The 15,048-nt window shown below is 39.7% G+C and overlaps 1 protein-coding gene across 1 annotated transcript; it reads left to right on the top strand.

Annotated features, from left to right (window-relative positions):
* The first annotated feature begins 7,258 nt into the window (after window positions 1–7,258).
* LOC9270657 (tau-cadinol synthase) lies at window positions 7,259–13,945 on the top strand. Its single transcript, XM_015790274.3, has 7 exons — window positions 7,259–7,576; window positions 9,653–9,914; window positions 10,178–10,556; window positions 10,658–10,876; window positions 11,004–11,139; window positions 11,437–11,685; window positions 13,229–13,945. Exons 1-7 carry the CDS (start codon window positions 7,325–7,327, stop codon window positions 13,535–13,537), a joined length of 1,806 nt encoding a protein of 601 aa, XP_015645760.1. The 5' UTR covers window positions 7,259–7,324; the 3' UTR covers window positions 13,538–13,945.
* Window positions 13,946–15,048: the final 1,103 nt, after the last annotated feature.

Here is a 15,048-nt window from a genome sequence, read left to right as displayed (position 1 = left end):
CATTCACCCTGGTAGTACTAAGATGTACTAGGATCTCAAGGAAAGATTTTGGTGGGCAAGTATGAAGCGTGAAATCGCAGAGTACGTAGCAGTATGTGATGTTTGTCAGCGAGTCAAGGCAGAACATCAGAAACCTGCCGGTTTGTTGCAGCCTTTGAAGATTCCTGAATGGAAATGGGAAGAAATCGGCATGGATTTTATCACTGGTCTACCCAGAACGTCATCAGGCCATGACTCTATTTGGGTGATAGTCGACAGACTTACCAAAGTGGCCCATTTTATTCCGATAAAAACAACCTATTCCGGAAGTCGGTTGGCGGAATTGTATATGGCCAGGATTGTATGTTTGCATGGCGTCCCTAAGAAAATAGTGTCTGATCGAGGCAGTCAGTTTACTTCAAATTTTTGGAAGAAGCTTCAGGAAGAGATGGGTTCTAAGCTGAACTTTAGTACTGCTTATCATCCGCAAACAGATGGACAAACTGAAAGGGTGAATCAGATTTTGGAAGACATGTTGAGAGCTTGTGCTTTAGATTTCGGTGGAAGTTGGGATAAGAATCTACCTTATGCAGAATTTTCATACAACAACAGTTATCAATCTAGTCTTCAGATGGCTCCTTACGAAGCACTGTATGGTCGGAAGTGCCGCACTCCGCTTCTGTGGGATCAAACGGGAGAACGTCAGGTTTTCGGGACGGATATCCTAAGGGAAGTAGAAGAAAAGGTGAAAATCATTCAAGAAAGATTGCGTGTGGCTCAATCGCGTCATAAGAGTTATGCCGACAATCGCCGCAGAGATTTGAGTTTTGAAGAAGGAGATTATGTGTATCTTCGTGTCACGCCTCTTCGAGGAGTTCATCGTTTTCACACCAAAGGAAAATTGGCACCGCGTTTTGTGGGACCTTATAAGATTGTCAGTAGAAGAGGAGAGGTTGCTTATCAGTTAGAGTTACCTCAATCTTTGGCAGGAGTCCATAATGTGTTCCATGTGTCGCAATTGAAAAAGTGTTTAAGGGTACCTACCGAAGAAGCTAATCTTGAACAGATAGAAGTCCAAGAGGATCTGACCTATGTTGAGAAACCAATCCGTATCTTGGAAATAGATGAGAGAAGGACCAGGAATCGAGTTATCCGTTTTTGCAAAGTCCAATGGAGTAATCACTCGGAAGAAGAATCAACTTGGGAACGAGAAGATGAATTGAAGTCAGCTCATCCGCATCTGTTCGCCAGTTCTTCCGAATCTCGAGGACGAGATTCTGTTTAAGGGGGTAGGTTTGTCACACCCTAAAAATTTAAAATATATAAATTATTGTTTAAATGGAATTGTTAGAATTTATTTTAAAAGCCTAGAAGAGAAGATCTAATTTTAATTAATAAATTCCAATATAAAATGGGGCCAGATAAAATTTCATTAAATACTTTGCTTAATTCTATAATTCCTAGATTTTTCTGGGATTTATTTGAGCTAAGGAAGTATTTTTAATAAATGGAATTGCATTTAAGAAATAATTTAAATTGAAAAAGGTTTTAAAAAGTCTCTTTTGGCTTTGGGCCGAAAATCGGCCCAAAACCGCTCTCTCTCTCCTCGGCCCAGTCCGGCCCAGTCCGCAGCCGCGCGCGCGCGTTCGGTCGCTGACAGGTGGGTCCCGCTTGTCGGATCCATCGTCTTCGTCGCGCCGCCGCCGCCCGAAACCCTAGCCGAGCGCCGCCGCCGTCTCCTTCCAAAATTCGGTCGATCCTTTCCTTCTCTGGCCGAATTGATAGAGGGGAAACAATCTCCGGGATCTCCTCTACCTTTTCCCCTTTGGAAACATCGGCTAAATCGGCTTGGAAAGTGTTTGCTTCGAGGTCAAATCGGATCGGCTTTTCTCTCTCCGAGCCCGATCTTTCCTTCTCGTCGCCGGTCGCCGTGGGCCTTCGCCGCCGCCTCCTAGCCCCTTTAAAAGCTTCCCCGGTGTCTCCTCTACCCACCGCCACCCTCGCCTTCGCCTCTCGTCGTCGGAAACGCCCTAGCGCCGTGTGCCCTAGCGCCGCCGTCGCCGCCGTCGCTCCAGCCGTGCGCCGCCGTCGTTCCCGTCATCGCCGTCGCTCGGGAAGACCGCCGTCGTGGTCGCCAAGTTGCCGCCGTCCTCGTCCGCCCCTTCGCCGCCGCTGAAGACCGCCGGAGCACCGTCGCCGCCGCCGACCCGATCTTTTCCGCCGCTTCCTCCTCGTCGCCGTCGCCGTCCGTTGGTCTTCCGCCGCTCCTTTGGTCACCGGTGAGTTCGCCGCGTCGCGCTCTACCCGTTGGTGCCCTCCGTTCGTGCCGAAGCGCCGCCGTTCGCCGGCGAGTGTGCGCCGTCCGAGCCGCCGAGCCGCTGCCGCCGGTGGTGACGTCATCGCCGACGTCATCGTGGCCGTCTGCCGTGAGCCGCCGTGGACCGGATCGATCTCGGCCGTCCGTTTTGGATCAAGTCGATCTCGGCCGTCCGTTCGCGTGAACCGCCGCCGTGCGCCCGGTCCACCGCAAACCCTAGCCCGCTAACGCAATAATCCACCTTTTCCTTTTCAAAAATAATTCATTATTGCGTCATAATTCAATTAAAATCAATTTAAGTGTTTTAATCCGATTTAATCTTAAAAAATTTATAACTAATTCATCTTAGCTCCGATTTAGTTGGTTCAAGTCTCTAAATTTTTCTAAAATTGAGATCTACATGTTAAAAATATCCACATGTACTGTTCATTCTTGTTTATGTGCTGTTTTGGTGTTTTTGCTCTTTTCTGTTTAGATTCCGTCGTTTCCGGAGAGTCCGTTTTCGCCGGAGAAGAATTTGAAGAGTTCCAAGGCCAGCAAGGCAAGTCACACAGATCCCAAACAACCCTTTGAGCATGTTGATCCTATTTAAAGCTATTGTTTCTATTCAACTATTGCATTTATTTTCGAATGTCATTAGGTGGAATTAACCTATTGTTTGTTATAGCTCTTTTGTTCTTGATTGCTTTATTCCTTGATACCTTGGGTTATTATAACTTGACTAGTTGAGCTTTATATTGGTTCAACTAGATATTAGATATAATTGCTTAGCCCTGCTTAGAAACATTAGCTCACTATTGGGATAACTTATGACTCACTATTATTTAATGATGGCTTAATGATAGTTCACGATGGTCAATCGTGATTGGTTAATTAATTAATGTGCCAACTAAAACCTGATAATGGTGGGTTGTGAGCACATGGTTTTGTTGGTCGTGCTCATGACAATTAAGGACCGGTTCACGAGTTTCGGTTGTGAAACATTAACCGTGCCAGCCACAAGCCAGCATGGGCAACGACTTTATCTTTTGTATAGCATGGTTCATTGCGGGGCACCAGACTGAGAAGTGGCGGAGATAAGCCCACGGGGGACGCTGGGGAGTCCATGCCTTGTTTATAAGGGGGTGATTATGATCCAGGAATGGTGCGCTGCGGTGGATTGTGTTATGCAAGAGGTATTGTCACAACTCCTTTCTGAGGAACCGTGGTGGTATTGAGGCACATAGTGACATGATGTGGGGTTGTGTCTTGTGGGTACAGTGGTACACCTCTGATCAGAGTAAAACTATTCGAATAGCCGTGCCCGCGGTTATGGGCGGGTCGAACAATGTCTTTCGTGATTAGTCTCACCCTTCTCACCATAGTAAATGATGCTTTAACTGGTAATAATTTGATTAGCTCCTGGTTTGGAATGGTATATTCCTGGTTTGGAGATAGAACTGTGCAGCCGGGATGGTTGTTCACAATGGTTGGGCCTATGCAACAGGGTATGTTGTATAGCGTTGGATTAATATTGTTTAATTACTTAACAGTTTTATTAAATTCTCAAATGTTTGCTAAATGCTGCTTTTGCAAATGAAACCCTACTATGCCATTCTTTGTTATCCTGTGCACTTGCATATTTGCTGCGTGGCTTGCTGAGTATGTCATATACTCACCTTGCAATCATTCATCAGAGGAAGAGTTCTACAGTGAAGTTGATGGTGTGGAGGATTAGGTGTAGCCTTGGTCAAGCTGCCTGTGGAGTGGAGCCGTCTGCGCCGTTTATCTTATTTTCCGCTGCTTAGATCTTCATTGATTGAGAGGAACTATCTACCTCTGTAATGACATTTTATTCGCTTATTAATTAGAGTAATAATTGTACTCTATTATCAATTTGTTATTGTGTGCCTCGGCTGATTCCTGGACGAGGGTTCACACACATGTAAGCGTTTGGAATTTTGGATAGAAATTCCGGGCGTGACAACATTGTATCCAATCAATTGCTTTATAAAACCAAACAATGCCTTGACTATATAATAATTCAGTGGGGCAACTATATAAAGCTTCATTGTTCGGCACATTTTAAAATGCATTGTACCAACTCCTAAAAAGTTGAGTAACTGAGGTACAAAAGGATTTTAAGGTATTAGGCACTTGATCACGCGCACTTTTGCCTAAGAAAAATGATGCCAAAGTCCCTAAAAAAGCGTGATAGGCCACACCTGAAAATATGGGCTGCAGACATATTAGGCCTAGAACGAAAATATGCCTACCGATACCCTTAAAATTAGACGTGTAGAGTATGCCAATTAATATGGTCCCAAGTAACAAATCTCCCGAATGATATAGATCAACTGCATCTCATCTGAATAGCTCCTGATCCAAGTAGCTATCCCTCATGATATGTACTAAAGAGGATGTGATAATTTAATCCTGACTGGCTCAAATACTCGGCAGATAGCCCTCATAGGGAATAATGAGTGGTCCAGTCGTTGAGCACGGGAAATCGACTCGTGACCATGAATTCATGTTGAATGTATCCGGAACAAGTCCAAATTGAAGATATAATCCTCGCGCTTGTGTTGATGAGCCCCTAAGCATTTAGCTTATCCTTCTGTTGTAGTCACAATTGTCCATTGATGGTAGCTGACGCAGTCGGCATGGAGATGAAATGACCAACATGAAGATGATATCACCCATCAAAGCTGACGAAAATGTTGGTCGGACGAAGCTCCCTACTCACCCTTGCCAGTGAGGAGCTTGCTGGAGGCATGCCACGAGGACCTTCGACCTGACCTACCGAAACCACCGAAACCATAAGGCGTTAACTAAGTCCAAGGGGTGCGCCTGGGGCGAAGCGCCTAGGCGAAGCCGAACGATGAAAACTGAATGGTTCGCCACCAAGCTCACCATCTGGCCAAGCCATCACTATGGGTGAAGACCATAGAGCGAAGCAGGAGGCCTTCACCCGGGTAGGAGGTGTCTTCGACTGAGGACTTGGGAGGCACTGCAGGCCATGGATGCCTTTCGCCATTAATGGGCCAGCCCAAGAAGATCGCCTGATTGCCCATAAATACAAAAGACAACATGTATCCTCACTAATGCCTCTATCATAAGGGTATCCGTATAAATTTCCCTGTACTAACTAAACCCTAGAGGGTATGAGTCTGTACGAAGACTATAAATAGCCCCATATTGCCATGTAATGGGGGATCCTAAAAATTTATTATCAATTAATATATTGCTTTCACTATTCCATCAACTCACCGAGTGAACCACATCTTTTGACGTGACGCAGTTATCTTTCGACAATAATTTTTGTCCACAATTGTTTTCCCAAAAAAATGACATATGTAATTAAAGTAAAATCGTAGTGTAATTACAATGTAACTTACATGTAATTACACTGTAACTATAATTTAACTTGATGTAACTTTCAAAAATATCTCCATAACATGTTATTTGGGTAAAATGGAGGTCGTGAGAACAAATCCTATCACACATGCACAAATCTTGTAATAAATCTAACGATTCAAAATTACGGAAGTTACATACAAGTTATAATTGGTACCAACTATGACTTTTCTTTTACTGTATTTGTACCTAAAATTAAAATTTTAAATTTAGAGCTGAAATTTTCGAATTTTGCAGTTAAAAGATTTAAAATTTGAATTAAAAGACTATAAAGTTGATGCACGCTAACTACTTAAGTTTAACATGTAAGTATGCCACATCATCACCCACTAGCAATTATTATCTAAAGTATTTTAAATATCATGCAAAAATGACGTACCATTTATAATTTTGTTGTATTTTTAGAATTTAATATACAAGCAATGTCGAATCATTATCTATATACCATTTTTTACATTATTTGAACATGCATATATATATATATATCATTTCTAAAATATATAACATCATTAATCAATATATCCCACGACAAAACGCATGGTACCGACGAGTTATTCTACACGTCAGTACTAATGGTAGTATCTTTACGATGATAGGATGCACGAGTTAATTAGCTGGCGCAGCTGCGCCGGCCTGCTAGCAGCACATGTGGGAGTATCTGCTAGTATAAAAATTGTCGTGTGTTATCGGAGACTCGTAGGAGTATAGGAGTAGGACTCATCCATCCTTTGTTTTTACGACAATCGGAGGTCTGTCACGCCTTTTGACTGCCTGTATATTCCATGGTAAATGTCAACAGCCAAAGTTGAAATTTTTTTGACTGGATGGATGGATAGTGCGCTACTGCACGGTAGAAGCTTTTTTGCTATGAAAAGTCGTTGGAAGTTAAGTAAACCATTAGCTTGTAGAATTTGCATACCTAGTGCATGCACTTCTTCTTCCTTATGTACAAAGAAAATATGTATATACTACTCCCACCGGGTTCAATATATTGTTTTTTTTAAGACTGGTTCAATATATTTAATGTACGATTTCACATGGGATTTTGGATATACGCTTGATTATTTGTTTTACTAAAAAGAATTGTGTAATTACATAAAAATTCAAGTCATGCTTAAAGCACCCAAATGACAATGAAATTTATTAAAATTAATTATTTTTGTACGAATGATCAAACGTATATATGTTTAAAAATTAACGGTGTCTATAATTAAAAACCGTGAAAAGCGTGCGTACCGTTACACCCGGACTTGTCTTTGTTTTGAATATTAATTTCATTCCTCTCGTGGATTCAGTTAATTACCACGTGGTCGATTGATCTAAGGGAATTATGGGTAGCATATGATCTGGCTAACTGGCTTGACTTAACCAACTATATTCTCTGAGGAGATACGTACTTAATTCTCCTACTGTAACAAACTTGTCTTCAATTCCACGTACTTGGCTAAAACTAGTTTAATTAGTGAATTACCTTTCACTTGATTAGTAGTAGTGGAGTACTTAGTAACCGGCCGGTTTTGAGCTCCTATATATAAAAGGCGCCGCGCGCGCCTTGGAAGTATTAAAGCACTTGCCTTGGTACAATTATTAATAGAGATACATATCTCAACGACTACACTTAATTGGTATACAATGGTATCATCGATCGGGATGAAGAGCCACGTGGCTTTCCTCTCGCTGGTGCCCGTTTCTACTGCGGCTCCGGCGCCAGCCGCCGCCGCTCGTCGTCGTCCGCCGTCGTCCTCCCACGCCGCCGCGCGCCCCGTGCGCTGCATGTGCAGTAGTACCGCGACGTCGCCGTCTCCCGACGCCAAGATGGCGCCGGCTTTCCACCCTGCGATATTCGGTGACTTCTTCATCAACAACGTCCAACCATCACCCAAAGTATGTACTGCAATATATGTACATGTTCATGTACGTCCGTGCATGCATGCATTCGTACTGTTAGCTAGCTAGGTAAACCATTTTTACCACGTACGGGTGGTAACCTATAACCATACCCTACGAACGTACAGGCATTCAGTCACCGTACCCACGCGTGATTTAAAAGTTTTTTCTTCAAACTTTCAACTTTTTCATAACATCGAACATTTCTACATACACAAACTTTCAATTTTTTCACTATATCGCTCCAATTTCTTTAAACTTTTAATTTTAGCGTGAAACTAAACACAGCCAAAAATAAGCGATTTATATATAGGCACAGATTCCATATCGGGAATCTGCTCTCTTTATCACGTACTACTAGTATGTTACGTCCTACCGTATATAGTTGGATATAACTACCGACAACCACGATGTGATTGTATGCTATTATTTTGACTTAACCTTTCAAAAAATTATGCTCCATATTTGGCACTACAGATGGCATCTAATGAAAAGACATAAACTTATCCCGTTGACCTCTACAATTTTGATGGAGAGCACGTCTCCATCTGAGGTGGTTTCAAAAAACTCTAAAATTTATTTCGTTCTAATAGCTTGTAACAAATATTAGGGAATATGAAAATGTCAAATGGAAAAAAGCGCTATCAACTAAAAAAATTTTAGATCTCACTGAGAGCAATAAATTTCGTATAAAATTTATGTGCATCTAACTTCATTTGTGTAAAAGTTTTTTTCTCTTGAATTATGTTTTTTTTAAAAAAAAATTCTTGAAGGAGGTTCATTAAGAGAACCATCTGCAGTAATTCATTAGTACCTATGTGGTTACTTAAGCAATCCGTATGTGAAAATTCATTTATGATTAATTGAGGTAAACTATTATCTATGATCCTTACAATATTTTATTTAACATGCTATGGTCCATATTTCGATAGCATGTTTCTTTCAATACAATTGTTCTCCTGTATCAAGTTCCCTATAGAGTTTGCATGCTATATACAAGTTAACATAAGTAATTGACCACAGTAAAGCAAATTTTGTCAGAAAATATAGATCACCCAATATTAAAAGAAATGTTGCAATGATCTTGCATAACTTTGGTTCAACTTAATCGGACATAAAATGCATTTTATATGAAATTTGAAAGCTTCGACTTCCATATGATTCGCCAATAAAAAATTATATCTGAGAGACTGTACTGAATATTTGGCCAACTAAACGATCTCAAGTGGAAAAAACTTGCAACTACAAAGATGCAGGTGTTGTCAAGATCTAATTTTGATAGAACAGGTATCTATCTGAGTTCTAAAGAAAATTTCGACCCCTAAACAATCTCACATGAAAAAAATTTCAACTACAAAATTTATATCTCATCTAGTGCTACAATTTTCATATAAAATTTGTTTTTATCCAACTTCGTATGAAAGACTTATGATTTTTTTCTTTAAATACTATTCCTCCCATTTTAAAGGGTGGTTTATAGAGCTTTTTATAGATAGTACCACCTATAAAAATTACCCCACTTTTATCAGCATTTTCATAGACGGTTCACTATAGGCTAAACACCCATGAAAATTGGTTTATTTGCATATGCAGTTTTCTTAAGACACTGCTTGTCAAAATATGATTTCACAGACGGTCTAATTACCGGAGACTGCATCGGTCATCTTCATCATAGGTGGTTACAAATTTTAGCCACCTCTGAAAATGGAAAGTCTAGAAGCAGGAAAAGTTGTTTTTTAAGCCGCGTATACAAAGTGAAGGATTCTTAACATCGCACAGTTACCGTAAGATTGTTGCGGTTACCACATGCCCTTATCAGTATTTAAAACCTCACTGAATTTCACTCTTACCAAACGGTTTTTCCGGTAAAACCACATGGTCGCTGCAGTAATCTTGATACTGCCGGCTAGCAGTAACCCCCACCAAAATGGTAGGGGAAATACTCTTCATACAACTGTTGTAAAATTAAATATTGTTTTAAGATTGTTTCAAAATGATACTTTTTACAAAATAATTTGTTATGTGTTTATAAAAGTAACTACCTGCCTATATGTCCTTCCATGTATCTTGCAGGAGTCAGATGAATGGATGGAAGAGAGAGTAGATCAGTTGGTTGAGGAGGTAGGTAGAATGCTTGAGGTTTGCAAGGATGATGTGGTAAAGCAAATGAACCTGGTGGATGTGCTCCAACGTTTGGGAATAGATCATCATTTTGAGGAGCAGATCGACACCATTCTAAAAAATATTCATAGAGCTGAGTTCAATAGCTCTGACCTTTACGAGGTTGCCCTTCGGTTTCGCTTACTTAGGAAACAAGGGTATTGGGTCTCGCCAGGTACATATACTGCAACAGTGAATTAAATACCAATAACACACTTAGACTAAATGATGTATTTGGAGTGTGGGATTATTTTTACTCCTTCATTGGAAAATTTCAGTGAAATTATTCTGTTCCACACGAATCTTGAATTTCCATTCTTTTTGTTATATCATAATTTCAATGACTTGTGAGAACTGAGAAGTCTACTAAGCAGAATATGTACAACATTAGTTATTCTAAATTATTTGATTGATCTTTATGGTCTGTACTGAACACAGATGAATTCAACAAATTCAAAGCTGAAGATGGGAGCTTTAGTAGTGATGACATAACTAATGATCCGAAGGGCTTGTTAAGTTTATACAACGCAGCTCACCTTCTAACTCACAACGAGAAAGCACTTGAAGAAGCTATATTGTTTGCAAGGCATCACCTACAATTATTGAGAGGCAACCTCGCGTACCCATTGGATGAACAAGTAACACGTGCCCTTGAGATACCGTTACCAAGGACCATGAAGAGAGTAGAGGTGCTAAATTATATCTTCGAGTATAGCGCTGAAGAGAAAATGTTCAATCCCTCTATTTTGGAGCTAGCCGTGCTTGATTTCAATATTCTACAAAAAGTTCACCAAAATGAACTCAAGGAAATTTGTCAGTAAGTTTTCTAGTCTGCGCCGCTGTTCTCCCCACATGATTTTATTACTAATCATTGTAGCGAGAAAATAGAATTAATATATTATATTATATATATTATAGGTGGTGGGAGAATCTTTCAAGTGACATTAGACTCGACTACGTCCGTGAACGTGTGGTTGAGTGCTATTTTTGTGCATACGCTGCCTACTATGAAAAAGAGCACGCACGGGCCCGTATGATATTCGCCAAGAGGTGTATGCTATTTTCACTGCTCGATGATACATACGATGTGCGTGCAACTTTAGAGGAGGCTCGCAAGTTTAACGATGCTCTGCAAAGGTTTGGTCTACTTCAATTCTTTTCTTGCCTTTCGTTTCGATAAGTAATAATTAATAAAGCAGCACACGCACACGCACACATACGCAGACACGTATATTAATTGTGTGTGCTATATAATTATATGCAGATGGGACAAGAGTGACGTTTCACTTCTACCAGAGGACCTGAAGAGATTTTTTCTGAGCATAATAAGTAACTTTAGGGAGTTTGAGGATGAATTGGAACCACATGAGAAATATCGTAATTCTTACAACATTAAAGCGGTAAAACGCCAGTCTCTAGCTCCTTATCAAAGTACTTATGGCCACGTACTGTTTTCTTGGAATATAATTTTAGTGTATATCTCACAATCCAACACCATAAAATAAATTTGCCACTACTTAACAAGTAGTGGAATAATATATATGTTAACTAATTAATAATTTAGTGGACCAATAAACTTGTTAAAACCTGGGATGACAATCATGCATTTTACCTACCTGAAGGTAGAAAACACTAATTGTCTTCTTCGATCACTAGTTTGTGCTTATCCCCTTTTTTTTTTTTTTGGCTACATGCAGTTTCAAATACTATCGAGCAATTTCCTCCAAGAAGCAGAATGGTTTCATCAAAACTATATTCCATGCTTTACTGATCATGTGACTGTTTCCCTCCAGACCGGAGGTGCAATAGAGTTACCTGTTAGTTTAATTGTTGGCATGGGTGATATAGCAACTAAGGAGGTGTTGGATTGGGCCTTGGCTAACCCTGATGCTGGTAGGGCCTTTGCAGAGGTGGCACGATTCATGGATGACTTAGCTGCATCACACGTATGTATGACTAATTAATATTCATATGCATGTGTGCTAGCTACCCACTAAATCTGGACACGTGTCACATTCCGAAATGTTGTTATTTTGAGACGGAGAAAGTAATGCCATTTAACGCTACTTTTTGAAAATACAAACTATACAAAAGTAGGTCATTTAATTAATATCACGATCTTGATTTCGCTTGTATCGATCATGTGCCTGAGCATAAACAAATAATACTCCCTCCGTATCTAATTATGCGTCACTTTTAAATTTATTCGATCAAAATTTTGAAACTTCGAGTCTCAAACATAAAATTCGTGCAGATAATTCTTTTTCTTTATAAGCACATTTACATTATTATAATTTAGTGTCTTGACCCATATTATAATTTAGTTAGACATTTAATTATCGTTATAGTCTAATAGAAAATTAGTGGTGAAAAATTGCACCATAGGAACCAAATAAAGTCAATAATATTATATATTTGAATACCGAGAATATATTATATGGCTAGCCGACACCTCAATAAAAGGGAAAATATTTTACGAACAATGTTCCGAGCATGTTGTTTATTAAGAACTTAGTGTACACTGGACGTGCTCATGTCCTTAATATACATTATTTTTTGCGATTACACTAGAGGTGCAAACGACTGGCATAGTACTACACATGCACATAACACACGAATGCACACAAACACATGCTTAAAATAACAAAGGTCAATAGCAAAGTGGTGGGCCACTGTACAACCTTTGGTATTTCTAGTTATGTGCACCCCACTTTATTACCGGTTTAAAATCCCCTTTATTTTTATTCTCGATCTTTAGTACTGGTTGATGCATACTAAATGAAAATAATCTGTCGGATGTGGGATTCAAACTCAAGACTTCTCTCACCTCAGTCCTCATTTGTGTTACCATCTCACCTACTATACATAACTAACTTTGATATAGATGCTTTCTTCTTTAACTAACATGTACTAAAACCGTAAAAACATTCTAGGTTGGTGTTACCATCCGGTATCTTTAGTACGGGTTTGGTTTCTCCATCTTTAACTTCGGTTGGATTGGTAACACCAATCGAAAGTAGAAACGTTTTTGAGACTTCGACTTTTAGAACAGGTACTGCAAAATATTTTTAGTACCGATTCTAAATCTAACTGACATATTTGTGTTTTGGGTACAATGATAAAAAATCGGTTTTCTAATAGTGCTCGAAAGATGTAGCAGTATTACTTTTATCACCAAAAAGTAATTAATTTATCCTGCGTGTAATGAGGACAAAATGTATATGCTACATGCAATTAATGAAAATTTAGATGGCTACTTGGATTCTGATTAATAATTTAATTTATTTATTCATATATGTTTTGGATATCCGAAGATGACATATAGGACCCTCTTCAAAAAAAAAAGAATCAGAAAAATAAATAAATATTAAATACTTTTGGATGGAGTATTAATTAATTGGCATATATATATATATATATATATATATATGTATATGTATATGTATAAATACTAACTATAAATATATGTATTAATTGGCATGCATGCAGAGTGGGAGGGACAAGATGGATGTGGCGAGCACTGTGGAGTGTTACATGAACGAGCACGGGGTGACGAGAGAGGTCGCCGAGGCGAAGATCGCTGGAATGGCTGAGGACGGGTGGAAAAGCATGAACCAGATACGCTTCAAGCACCGCGCGTTCCTCCCGTTCGTGCAGCGGATCGCCAACCTGTGCATGTCCGCCACCCTCCTATACCATGGCAAGAAGAATGGCTTCAGCAATAGCCTGGAGCTAAAGGATATGTTCGAGAGCCATTTTGTTAACCCAATCCCGCTTAATCATATAGATTACGATTAAAGACATATAGGCTTTGTGGGGAAGTGCCATTTTCATATATTACTTATAAAAAATATTACTACCTGGTATATGATTAATTAGATACATCCTCCGTTCATAATGTAAGTCATTCTAACATTTCCCACATTCATACTTATGTTAATGAATCTAGACAGATATATATGTCATTAGCATCAATATGAATGTGAGAAATGCTAGAATGACTTACATTGTGAAACGGAGGGAGTGTTGTACTTCATAGTACAATGAATCTAGATAGATAGGAAATGTCTAATTTTGCAATAGGTAGCAACATTTTGAAATCAATGAATCCAGATAGAATGCAGACTCCTTATCCAGGCCCGTATGGAAATGTTGCAATAGCACATAAACAGGGTTTGTCCGGACTGTACTAAATTAGCGAATCTTGACCAAGCCGCACCGATTGATTTGTTTTTGATCTGCTGGAAACTAAGGATTTCTACTCGAAAGGTAGTAATACGAGTATCTAGGAAAAATGCAAGACAGAATCTCTCTCGCAACTTTTCCCAGCTAGCGTTTACACATCTGACTGTAGAGGTGTACCATTGCTTCGCTCTCTCTTGAAGGGAGAACGGAAACAATTTCCACCGTACAGTTTTGTTGACGAAAAAATCGAATACACTGGCCTGGGAGATCTGCTTAGCTCCAGTGCAGGTCCAAAGGTTGTTGAGATGAGGGCGTGCCAGTCAGTTTGATCCTGCAACTGACAAGATATGCAAATAGTAGATCAAAACAGCCGATCGGCTGACAAGCCGATGGAGTAGTTCCAACCGATAGCCGATAATAGCCGATGCCGATACCAGCCAATAGCGATAGGGTTAAGCAATCGGCTATATGTCCAATGTAGATAATGATATAAAGGCAATCGACTGATGATAATATAATATAGCAATATAATCCAGTAGAAACCAATCGGCAAATAGTGATATGATAAATAAGCATCGATCCGAAGGTTAAAGCACACATCGGCTAGAGGTCCGATGTCATGAAATCCACAAGATTAGATTAAACAGTGAAACCTTTGTTGTTATCGGCTAAATCCAACTTCTATGTATATGCAATCCTTATGAGCCGATGCAACGTCTAAATAACTGACCGGATGAAACCCCGATGAAACCCTTATTGGCAATCTAGAAGCAGGCTAGAGATTATGGTTCTAAGCACGACTTAGTAGATAAAACATAACTGATGCAACACTAAGTATGAAAAGAAACATAATATCTAGACAATCAAGCCGTTGATTGAGTTTTTACGGTGGTAGATGTCTAAGCTAATCTAATCTAGCAAACGATTTAGCCGACACCGGCAGAAACCCTAAAACGAGAAGCAGCCGATAGAGCTAAATTGATATGCTAAGACTAGATTAACAGAGACATATGATAAATAGGTAAGCAAATATATCATCCAAACCAGAGCAATCCAAGAGGTCGAATGTACTAATGCAGCCTTGAACGACGCTGATGTAGATGAGACAATTGCCTGGGCCGGCG

Source organism: Oryza sativa, chromosome 7 (genome assembly GCF_034140825.1).
Source record: "Oryza sativa Japonica Group chromosome 7, ASM3414082v1".
NCBI classification, from domain to species: domain Eukaryota; kingdom Viridiplantae; phylum Streptophyta; class Magnoliopsida; order Poales; family Poaceae; genus Oryza; species Oryza sativa.
Note: the sequence above shows the minus strand (reverse complement) of the source record. Positions and strands in the feature narration are given on the sequence as shown.

Excerpts from the sequence above, each read along its gene's own strand:
- LOC9270657 (XM_015790274.3), top strand. The coding sequence starts at position 7,325 with ATGGTATCATCGATCGGGATGAAGAGCCACGTGGCTTTCCTCTCGCTG. Across the intron at positions 9,915-10,177 it reads AGGGTATTGGGTCTCGCCAG|ATGAATTCAACAAATTCAAA; the intron begins GTACATATACTG and ends TACTGAACACAG. Across the intron at positions 10,877-11,003 it reads TTTAACGATGCTCTGCAAAG|ATGGGACAAGAGTGACGTTT; the intron begins GTTTGGTCTACT and ends AATTATATGCAG.